General features: G+C 38.2%; 1 protein-coding gene across 24 annotated transcripts in view; it reads left to right on the top strand.

Moving 5' to 3' along the window:
- The window catches only part of Svil (Supervillin), a 154,316-nt gene that overhangs the window by 69,917 nt on the left and 72,044 nt on the right, over positions 1 to 12,355 (top strand). For 15 of the 24 annotated variants that reach the window (XM_086829593.1, XM_086829584.1, XM_086829581.1 and 12 more), the window contains exon 2: positions 6,806 to 8,328. In XM_086829593.1, coding sequence (XP_086685719.1) covers positions 7,718 to 8,328 — 611 coding nt within the window. In that variant the 5' untranslated portion in view covers positions 6,806 to 7,717. Of the gene's footprint in view, positions 1 to 6,805; positions 8,329 to 12,355 lie in introns of those variants that run through there. The other 9 variants (XM_086829595.1, XM_086829597.1, XM_086829588.1 and 6 more) reach the window with 3 other exon arrangements.

The raw sequence follows: 12,355 nt of genomic DNA, 5'->3' as shown, positions 1-12,355 counted from the left end.
GTTTATTGTTATACTTTTAGAAATCCTAAATCCTATATATATAATGCGCAATAAATTATTTGTACAATTGTAACTGAGTAAATACAATTTGTAGATAATCTCTTCAGGAATTTAAAGCCATCTGAATCATACTTTATTAATCATTTTACCAAATGCGTGGATTAATTTATTGTATGCCTATATAACATATGTAATATAATAATATCACTCTCAAGTATCATTCCTTATCTGGAAAAGGTTCAACAGCTGTGTATGAGTAAATAAATTATCATTAGTTCCCAAATCCAATCAGACCAATTTCTGTAAAATAAGCAATACATTTTCCTTTAATTTTCACTAAATTTGATCCGACTTTTTCTCAGTACACTCATTGCTACAGCACCTAGTAGACTTTGGCACCCCGAAAGAGTCATTTTATATGACGATTTGTTATTTTTAAACGATGGCGTCGTCCGGCCGAACAGTTGTCCAGATATCTTGATGATTTCCTATATAAACAATTTTTTTTCCAATGGATTATTGTTTAATAACTGTTAATGATTTGTATTGCCAACAAAAAAAAAGGTGTTATTGTCTTAGTTTTGTGATAAAAAGAGGAGAGAAAGACAAGTTAACTTAACCCGGAGCCCCGAAAAAGATTGTGTCATTTGTCTCTACGGAGATAGAGATTTTTTGTTTTTCGGTGCTCCTTTGTTTTTAACTTGGTTGTTGTTAGTGGAGAGACCCTGGTTTTATTTCATTTTGATTTGTTTTTGGATAGTTCCCTCTGCCCAAGTCTTTGATGTATGGCCATTTTATTTCATTTGTTAAGGGCTTAAGTGCCAAAGTGACCAGCACCATCAACCTGCTTTATAAAGTTGTTCATTCCCTTCGATCAGAGGTCATTTGTGTACGACGACCTGTTATCCAATAAATAGGAAGAGAACGAAAGATACTTTGGCCATAAAAGCGGATTAAAACAAGCTCCTCTGCCCCTTCCCTTAGCGATGGCTATCAATAAAGTAATTTACTTTTGGTGGAATTAATTTGTATTTTGGGTGATTTACCTTAAATGATTTATACAGAGATTCGATTCGGAGATTGACGGACAACTGTAATTGATCGAAGTTGGCTTTGCCATCTAATGGAAACAATTACATGATTTTGGTGTTCAAATAATACACTTGGGAATTTAATTTGAATACATTATTATATAGTATTTGGTAGGGTTTAAGTGGTTTTTGTAGCATAAATAGAACGGAGAATTAAAGGTTGAATAACACTTTTTCTCTTTTGTTTTCAAAGCAGTATTTTCTATTATGCTTGTCGTTTGTTTTATATTGTTTAAAATTATTATTAGTCACGACCTATTCAAATTGTTGCTTATATATTTTTCCTATGGGGTTTTCTATCATAAAACAGTCACTATGCCATGTAGGAATCTATTTCTATTTATATTCCAAACAGCTCTTATCAATATGCCATAAAAAGAACCATAAGTTATCAAGTTTTTTCTGCGGTATTATATATATTAAATAGTAACTGTATATACATGAAAATAATCCATTAGCTTAACAGAAATTACATTGCATATTCTTGGCTTGCTTTTTGCCAGCATTTCATTTCACTTTCCTTTTATATTTTATTTATTTAAAGATAGGCTTAGATTTTCAGCTTGAGAGAAAAGCCTTTTATTAAGAAGAGCCACTCGAATGAATTTTTCCCCCACATTTTAAGATCCCTCGTTTTATTATCCTCTTGGAGCACTCACTTCCCGCACACACTCATCATCCCACGCTGCCGAAACCCAGCATCCGATGAACTTTACTTAACCCAATTTCCTCTCGAAGCTCCCACCCAAACCAACGTTCGGTGGTTCTTTTAACTGCTTTTGATTGCCAAACATGAAATTACACAATTTGATGTGCACTTTTCGTCAAGAGTTTCGTTTTCCACAAGAAGAAGAACTCTCCTTTAGCACAGCACTGATGATGATGGCCACTTTATGGCCGATGACGATAAGAGGTTTTGCGTTCTTGGGGTTCCCTTCTGCTCGTTGATAATTAAATGTGTGTTTATTGCATAAAAAAGTAAGGGAAATTGCGGTGGTCGGACTACACTTCAACGTGGGCAGTTTGCCCTTGCATTTAAAAATAATCCCGAACGGCGAGACGTTGCAACATTGCCTGCCTCCGTTCTGTGTTGCAAACTGAAAAACTGCAAAAACTGAAAAGCTGAAAAACTGTAAACTGTAAACAACGAAACAGGCAGGCACTTTTGTAAAATGCAGTTTTGTTTTTTTTCTTCTCAATATTGATTCAACTTTAGGCTTTTTTTTATATTTATTTTTGTTGGTCCTTCACTGCCTTTTTTTGTGATTTTGCAGCCACACAGGTATTTATAGGTATGGCTTTTCCTTGTGCACTTGGGGAAATTAAGTTTTATTTTTAAATTTTGTATAGAAGGAAATAGGGATTGAAGAGTTGTATGTTTTTTAGTTTTTGTGGAGATTATATACCTCTTAACTATAGATATTTATACCTTTAACTTAAAGCAGTATCACGGTCGCCACCTACAAGTACTTGATATTAAAGTCTAATTCGAATAGTTCAATGATTTTGGATAGCTTGATATATTGGCCTTATATACCTCTCTCTCTATATATTCTTTGGACTTTATACAGAGTCATAATAGCCACCTACAAGTACCTTTTAATTGTACATTAAAGACTCCCTTCAAAAAGTCCTCTCATATATCATGATATAGTATTTGTGAAGCTTAAATACCTCTCCTCTCTCTGTAAATACTCTGGACTTACTACAGTTTCACGGTAGCCACCTTTATCTTTACTAGTACCTTTAAACTCTAGATTAAAGTCCAATTTCTTAGAGTGCACCCTTTCGACTATTTCTTTTTTATTTGCTGGCTGGCCTGCCTCTGAATGGGATTGCCTTGACAATATGATATTTTGTAGTGCTGCAAGTTTAAGCCTTGCCCTCTACGCTCGCCTCTCCCCTTATTAATTATGCAACCTGGGGACTGTGGCACAAGACGCAAAACGCAAGACAACAGGCAATCGATCAATCAGCTTCGCTGCCACAACTGCCACAGGCACAACACACCACACACAGCCACACACAGAAGTGCAAAAGTACAACAAAAAAAATGTACAGAAGCGTTTGGTAACTCAACGCAATGAAGCCACAAAAATGTTGACAGCCGGCGAACAGTTGTTGGTATTGGGTTTAACTTTAGCTTTATGGGTGCTTTTTTGTAATTATTATTATGACTAAACTTAACTCTTGGCCAGCTGCTTTGCACTCTTAATTAATTTGATAAAGTTAAGTGAAAAAAATAATCATAACGTCTGGCCTAAAAGCTGTTTTCTCGAATAGCCCAGAAAAGCGGCATGATGCCAAGATACAAAATTGTATTTGGTAATTTTCGCTGGGTTTATTTATTTTTCTGGTTTGGATTTTGGCATGCAACCCGGCATTGGAGAAAATCCCACGTTGGCAATTTGCCTTTTTGCATGATTTTCAAAATTTGTTTATGACCAGATTTAGACATTGCGTAAATGCATTCAGAAATATTATATTTTTCCTGTGCAATTTTATGATGAGAACAAAATTATAGTACACAATTTTTGATATATTTTGAATACATTTTCAGTAAACCTTATAGAGTTTATTTCTTTTCTTTTTTGTTCATTCAACTCTGGCGGTTATTGTCGTCTTTGCGGATGTATTTTTAAAAACCTTTCTGCTGTGTTGGCAAAATATAAACAAAAAGTATAGCTTTATGTTTACTTTCAATTATTTTTTGTTTTTTCCGGAAAAGAAAGGAAGTTGCTCCACAGATAAGGTAGGGGAGTCTTGTGTGTTTACCTTTGAGTTCAATATTCTTACTTTTGCAATTTATTTACTCAGAAATATCATTAGATTGTGACAAATGATTTTGAATCAGAGCATGCCTCTTGACATTTTCTATTTTTCATGAAAATAGACCAAGCACGTGCCCGCCCTTCTCCCACTAGAATCGTTTTTCTTGATATATGTTTCATACAATTGCCAATTATAATGTAATCTTTCTTTGCACTTGACTTGGCTCAGGTGAAAGATTTTTATATATAAAAAGAAATAGAGGCAAAGCCTTATCCCATGCGATTTTGTTGTAAAGAATTCAGACAGAAATTTATTTTGAAGTCAAGTGAAAGGAAGAAAATACAGAAAATACAGAAAAAACTGAAAAAACCATTTCAATCAATTAAGAGAACCAAAAAAGCAGACAGACATTGAGGGAATTGTGCGAGAACCACCATGGCGCTTGGCAACATATTGCTTTATTTTTTTGTTAATTGAGCGTGGGATGTTGTGATGTGTTTCAGGGGTTAAACAAGCCCTTCAATCGCTGATTGAAATTACGAAAGGGTTGTGCTGACTGTTGACTGTCTGACTCTTTTATAAAGTTAAAACTATGACAAAATGCTCGCCCACACACATGAGTGTGTGTCTGGCTCTCCATCTAATTGAATTACAAATTTTGTGGTGTGCAATTTTGTGTTTTGTTGGCCTGCTGCAACATTGCCTTTTAATTGCAGACCATGTTTTCCTGCTACCTCTCAGCACTTATTGCCATTTTTCCGATCTACAAATTGACTTTTGCTTTGTGTTTGTTTGCTCTCCGCCAACTGATTAGATATGCGGCAAAGTCTCTCGACCGAGAAGATGTGCTAACTGTTTCAATATTTGAATTTCACTGGGCATTCGTAATTGCTGGACAAATATGTATCTTGAAGATCGCACTCTCCGGAACCTCTCTTCTCGCATTTGCCTGTTAATTGTATTTGTTGTATTATTTTTCCCTATACTTTCATATATACATATACATATTTTTTTTTGACTGCTTGTCATAATAAATTAGGCACCAAAAATTAAAGAAATGGAAAAGGAGGAGAGCTCTTACATTTGTTCAGCATTTGCAAAAAGCATTTTATTTGTGCACATTCATGGGATTCCATTTCAGATTTTTGGCATTTGAAATGTGCGCCGCAGCTGTCAAATGAATTGTATAAAAGGAATAATAATAATAATAAGCATTATATTTTATAGCCGGTACTTGTGGATTACAATGAGTGTACTATATATTGTGCAATAAAGTATTTTATGAACAGGTTGTGTATTCAATAATAGATTTTCCTAGACCTCTAAATGGGATTCTTTACTATTAACATTCTCTAGTTAAATGTAATAGTGCACAATATATGGTCTTATGTATGCTTTTTCTGCAAATTATTATAATATGCAAAGATATTTTCATAGAGAATGCAGAGTATTTTATTGATATTTTATACGTTATTTATTGTTCTTATAGAGATGTCTTTATAAACCGATCTTGTAATGAAATTTAGAGGGAAATAGTTGTCTTACTAATTAGTACTATAATTTACAATAAGCTCTTTAATCTCCTTTACTGCTTCTTTATTTCTTGTTCCTCAAAGTAGGCTATAAATTTAGGAACACATAAAACTGGGTATTTTCTTTGATGTAATCTTGCTTTTATTTCTCTTACTCATAAAGTAAATGTACAGAAAATAGTAATAATAATAGTAAGTAAATTTCTTGTACCATTATATTATTTTTTCCCTTTGAGCTCTCAGATATTTGATTAATTAGGCATTCGTTTGCTTCCTACTTTTGTACAGAAAATAGCATAACTAATCGCTTATGCCTTGGCAGTTGTCAAATGCGATTTGCATTTGCAAATCTCTCTCACACAGTCACTCTGCCCCATGTATCCCAAAGAAGAAATAAAAATAAAAACTGCACTCATTGCCAGAGCAGATGATGCTCGGCTATAAAAAGCAGGCAACCCTCACCTCACCTTGACATGGTTGTAGGTTTTAGGTGTATAGTAGGTGTAGGTGTAGTAGGAGGTGGGTGGGTGAGTGGGTGGGGCCCGAGATGTCCGCCGAGCATGCAATATATTAATCTGAGTGCTCAGGTGCAATTTAATTGCTGCCAAGATTTGCTTTTTTTACGCGCCAAGTGGTGCGGCGGGCGAAAAAGTGAATTAGAAAAGTAAGCACACACAGACAGATTTGCGGTGGGGGGGGGGAAATAGGGGAGAATTATGCACTGGAAAAAATAAAATGTGGCTTATATATATAAATATGGAAACTCTTAAATATATGTATTTATTTCGGAGATTATTTAAAGTAGTCCAACAAAAACACTTTATTTAATTTATATATTTTATTGGTAATTTTTGAAGCACTTGTTTTCCATATTTTTATTTGTCCGTTTGTCCGTTCGCCTGCTTGTCCGTATGTCCTTAAGAAACTCTATACATCAGGAACTATTAAAGCTGGAATTCCAAAAAGTTTTTATACCAATAATTACAATGCCATAAAAGGAAATTATTTTATGTTGCTCTTACTTTTTATTTGGTGTTTAAGTAATAAACGTCTAAAAAAAAAATTAAAATGGCATAAAATTGTATAGGAAATATAACATAGTTTCGAGAAAACCTAATCAATTATAAAGGAAATAGAATGATAATAATTTTTGAGTCAATTTCTGAAACTTTTAAATAATAAATTCTTTAAATATTATATATTTACCTTCAAATAAACTTACTTCTTGAATTCCCAATTTCTCTAAGTGTTACAAATCCCCCTTGTGGGGGCACATAATGCAACATTAAGCGGAAAATTGTGTTTGGGGAAAACGAGTTAGCATTACTTTCCATTAAGTCCACTCTCACCTTGGTTCTTATTTTCATTTCGTCTCTCTCACACTTTTTTTTCTATCTTTTCCTTTTGCAGAAACCATTGCGGCCTCTAGTGACTTATCCACAGCACCTGCCACTGCCACTGCCAAAACTCAGGAGAAGAAGCAGCTAGCGAAGTTGCTGCCAAATCAGGATAAGCAGCAGACCAACTCGGAGGATTCCAGCTCACAGAGGAGCAGTGTCGCCGTGAAATATCGTGGCCAGCATCCGCATTTCCATCATCATACCACGCCCGCCTACTATACGGATCTGCAGCTAAGGATTCACACACCAAATGTATCGGATGCAGGGGCATTGAACGAGAACTATCGAAGTGTCTATACTACGCCCAGCACTCAGTTGGTGGAGCAACGATCCTTTCCCAAAACCTCGACGGCATCGAGTGTGGCACCAGTCTCGTTTTTTCGTGGCGACTCTGCGTCCAGCGAGGGGCGCGCAGGCGGAAATCGGAGCCGGAGGTCACAGCCAAGGACCGGGAGCGAGGGTCGCTTCTTCAGATACTCTCAGGGATCTGTGAGCCCTACCAAAGGTGAAGTTAGCCACGAGGGCAACGAGCCCATTACGAACCACAACTCCCCCATCACATCCAGCACGGTCATAAGTAGTTGTAATCCCGTAGAGCAGGCTAGTCCCGTAGTAAACGCATCCGCATCCGGTCGCAATAGCCGGCACAAGCAGCGCTTCCACAGCCGATCCCGGCGAGCGGTGCGCGTGCGCAGTGAGTCGCGTCCCATTAGCGCCCTATATGACATAATATGCAAGGAGAAGAACTTGGACGTGGGTCACACCAGCAGCAGCAGCAGCAGCAAACGAGGAGCAGGAGCAGGAGCGGCAGAAGGAGAAGGAGCAATCGAAGGAGGATCAATCCCAGCCGGACTCCCCTAAGATCACAACCGACAAGCTGGCGACCTTTTGGCCATTGCACCATCACTACCTCAATCCCCAAATGAGCAGCAGTGGCAATCCCAAGCAGCCAAAGCAGCTTCAGTTACCAGGAGCCAGGGGAGCTCCCTCCAGCAGTGAGGATGAGGAGGGTGCCCTGCATGCCCTGCACTCCAGTCACAAGGTCACCAATCTGAGTGTCAAGGCCAATTCACTGCCACCTCCGGAAGATGATTCCATTGCCTTGAGCTCCCCACTTAAGGAAAACTCTAGCCGGCTTAGTCTACGTCTGGCCAAGAGTCTGGAGCGAGCAGCTCCTGTTCCAGAGGATGCCCCCTCCTACAGTCCCGGAGAGCCCATTTGCACGGAAAGGTTATTTGTGGAACCACCCAAGATGCCCAAACCTGCCCCAAGGCAAACCCACCATGACGATGATGATGGCGAAGAGTACGACAACACTTTGCAGTTCAATCTGGGTGATGTTATGGATCACTGGGGTCAGGAGCTTCGCTCTAGTGCGGGACAGGAGCTGGTCAATGGAGTGTCGGCCAATGGCCATCAGTCAGATCCTGAAGCAGAATCACCAACACAAGCTCATCCATCATCATTGCAACCAGTAGAACCCAAGCCACATCAGTCGCATCATCATCACCACCAGGCCACCAATGCGCGCAGGTAAGCTGTGAGAGACGACCACCCCGCATGGTATCCAAGAATCCTTGTATAACTTCACTCCTCACCAGCGTCATCCTACCCAAAAATGTATCCGTATCCATGATAGTCCAGTATTGAATCTGTTTCCTGCGCAATTAAGCGCATAATTAGTTCTGTTTCCTCGCCGTCGTTAGGTTAGAGGGAATAGGTTGTCATGATTACCGGTTTAGGTTAGGAGGAGGAGGTGGAGGAAGTGCTGCCAGGTCCTTGTACTACAACATGATGTTGCTCCATGGAGGCTAATTAGGCCAGCACAAAAACAGTGATGATCAAGTGTAGAGAAATGTAAATAATGATGTTTTAAACAATGATTAACATTTATATTTAAAGATAAATGAGCTTAAATCAAAGATATATAGTTTATAAATCAGCTCTAAACAAATAATAACATTGCTAAATTCCTCTTTTATATAAATTTACATTGCTTTGCTATTCTATTGACCTTCACTGTGCCTGTGTTGGCTTTGATTGGAATTACTTTGGGGTCATCAAGCTGATTACCATAGTATGAGCAGGGAGGAGCAGCAAGTACGTGAAAGCACTTTTGTTCCAGGAAAACTGCGGCTGATTAACCCAGCATAAATATAATACGATTTTAGTAATGTGTATTATTCTACGAACTCTCCTCTCTCTTTTCCCCTTAACTATAACCATAAGGTTTCCGTTGAACTAATCTATGTAAGCCTGGGCCGTCGATACATAATCCTTGGAATCAAAACAAATTGGCAGCATTGTGGGGGCCACCTCTTTCTTGTAGCTCCTCAACATATACATATACTATCTTCGCTTATATTGTTCGATGTTGTGTTATACAATGGTCCCAGACTTGGCGGCTCTCTTTAAGCCGGGCCCCCAAACAAATCGGAGATTTGGGTAGATTCACAGAGGTAGACCCAGAGAGCTTGTTAACAAACAAAATCCATGTATTGTTTGCTTTATTTTTATTTTTTTCTCTTTGCTTTCGGGGTGTTACGTGGTCCATTGTTTGTGGGGTTTTTGAGTTGGGATCTTTGGTATCGGTATCGCGGCGACATCTTCGACAATATCGCATCAGTGCGTGGAGAGTGCAATTCGCAGCGGCAGCAGCCGGTCTCGAGGTCTGGAGTCTCTCTCTTCAAGTTCCATCAATTATAATGTGATATATCACAAAACGAATGGCACATTGTCGCTGATGACCCCATCGAACCTCCAACCTGGGCACGACCAACCGAAAAGAAATCCCGCGTAGAAAGCACCTGTTTTACAGCCAAACCCGAAACCAAAACTGAAACCGAGACCGAGACCAAGACCAAGACCAGCGACAAGTTTTTCCAATAGGCTTTCGCTACAAAAATGCCTCATAAAAGCCGCATCAGCAGCAGCAGCAGCATCAAAAGAAATGAAGAGTGGTAAAAACGACAAGATTTTCTAAAATGTCTCGAAAATGCATTCAATGTAGAATCTTCACTGAAGAGAAGAAACAAATTTGAATGCCCGGCAATTAAGTGTGGAATTTATCTGGTTTTTATTTTATGTTTTTCGTTGGTGTCAACACCGTCATCCGATCACCTGCTGTGTATCCATATATTTAATGGCCAGTTTTTGAGCCTGGCCCAGATCGTCAATAGTCTCTAGTCCTGGTTTTCGCTTTCCTCCAGCAGCTGCTGTGCTTCGATCTCCCAAAAAAAACACGGGAAAAACAAAGAAAAACATTTACAAACCGGTTAAAGACATGACTAGCTCGCTCGCTCATCATCACTTTTCCTTTTTTCCAACGGGTTGGAAAGTTCTCGGCAATCGCAGATTCCTCCTTCAGCCGGTAGCCAGCAGATGATGATGATACGTCATATGCGTCTCTAGCAATTTATACAATTTATGGAAATTTCCATTTGACGGACGGGCAAAGTCAAGTAAGCTGGCAAGAATCTAAAACTGAAAAGCAAAACAAGCTGATGATCATCTAAATGATGATAAAGATTGAGATTGAAGGCAGAGTGAAGAGTGTGAAGGCCTGGGGAATACCCTTGAAATTGGTTTCCCAGAAATCTTAACCCCCTAAGGTCAACTGAAAAGAAGATGCTGTAAAGAAATTCAGAAATAATAATTGAATTCAACCTCTGTTTTTAATTCCAATTAAATGGGAGGTCTTGAGATGACTTTAATTATTTGTTTGTCTGGTCTTAATGAATCCCCTTAAAAATTAGTCTAGTCAAAACAGACAGACAGTATATCTTATTATTATAGATTATAATTATACCCGACTCCAGACTTACTTCTTTTCTAAGGATTAATCCCTTAAACCAAAGTCTGTATATCTGTAGAATGTCACTCCCTCAATAAATAACTTCCAGACACATTATTTTTCTTTTGGGCTAATCCCTTAACCTACTTCCTGAAATCATAGCATCACTCCTTCGGGATATTTCCCACTGTTTTTGGGTTGGAAATGATCATGCCTTGTCGGGGTACTGAAAAACATTGTATCTTTGTGTGCCATCGTCTCGTGCCATCATAAAGTACACAAAGCAAAAAGTGACATTGATGCGTCGCGACATTTAAATGTGCAGCAGCCTGTCTACCTGACAAACCAATGGAGACAAAACAAAAAACAAAGCTGACAGACAGACAGACTGACGGAAAAACAGATGGACAAACGGTGAGACAGACTCACGGACGAACTCTGTCGGATGTCTGATGAATAAACTGATGAACTGATCATCGAAGAGGCGGATAAAATGTGCGGATAAAATAATATTGCTGGATAAACTGGTGGCAAGATCTGAGGGATAAATTAAAGGACAAAATAGCGGACACACTAACGGACAAACTATATCATAAACTGTAGGATAAACCTATGGAAAAGCTAAACAACAACCTAAGGGGCAAACTAAGAGAAAAACTAAGGAACAAACGTCTAATCAAGCTATCAAAAAACCCAGAAGGCATTTTTATGGGAAAATCTTTTAGACAAATTCAAGGACAAGTTAACGGACAAACGTAAATAAAAGAAATATGTTGTAAATCAACACTCAGGCGACAAAAATCTAAAGTCCATCTAATATTATTTTCGAATAGAAAAACTTGAAAATAAAAACAATAAAGAAACCCATAATTTCTATACCCTTGCAGTGAAAATCGATCATAACTAAGACAAAAAGTTATTAATTTCCTATCGGAAAACTGTTCTATGCTAGTTTAAGTTAAAATAACAATTCTGCATACTAAATTAAAAATTTAAAAGAACTAAAATTTTTCTCAATTTTTTTGTTACAATTTAATAAAATATGCATCAACAAAATATGAAAAAAATTTAAAAAAAAATTTTTTGTTGCCCAAGATGGCTAGATCGATGCTGCTTTTAATGCTAATCAAGAATATATATGATTTATATGGTCGGAAATGACTCCTTCACTGCGTTTCATACTTCTGATTATACTTGTAATGCCCTGCAAGGGCACAAAAAGCGAAGAATACTAGCAGGCAAACAATTTGCAGGCACAAATTGACGGACAAACTGACGGACACACTAACAAATAAACTAACGGATAAACTAACGAACAAACTGACGGACAAACAGACGAACAAAAAACGAAACTGTCATACTAAGGGATATGAACGTAGAGGACAAACTAACAGACAAGATGACCCACTAAAAAACTCAAGCAAAGCCACTAACTAACCCACTAACAAACCGACTAATAAACTAACTAACCAAACCTCATAACAAAGCTGACAAATAGACAGAGCCAAGTCTTGAGATCACAGTCTTTCACTTCATTGACTATCCACAAAGCGAGCTGCAAAATTCTTCACTCGCTCGCTAAAAACAGACACAAAATGCATTGTCAGGCAAAAGGGAGATGAGATATGAGGAAGTGTCTGCGCTAAATGGATATCGCTTACGGGGCGTACTATGAGATACTTTTTGCAGCTGAGAGATACAGCTACCTGCGCTGCCGCCTGTTGCGCATGCGTGCAAATGGTAAATGGTAATGCTCGGCAACGGCAA

This window comes from Drosophila serrata, unplaced genomic scaffold (assembly GCF_035046125.1).
Source record: "Drosophila serrata isolate PLE 108 unplaced genomic scaffold, ASM3504612v1 contig_217, whole genome shotgun sequence".
NCBI classification, from domain to species: Eukaryota; Metazoa; Arthropoda; class Insecta; order Diptera; family Drosophilidae; genus Drosophila; species Drosophila serrata.
The sequence above is the reverse complement of the archived record's forward strand: the minus strand, read 5'-3'. Positions and strand labels throughout refer to the sequence as shown.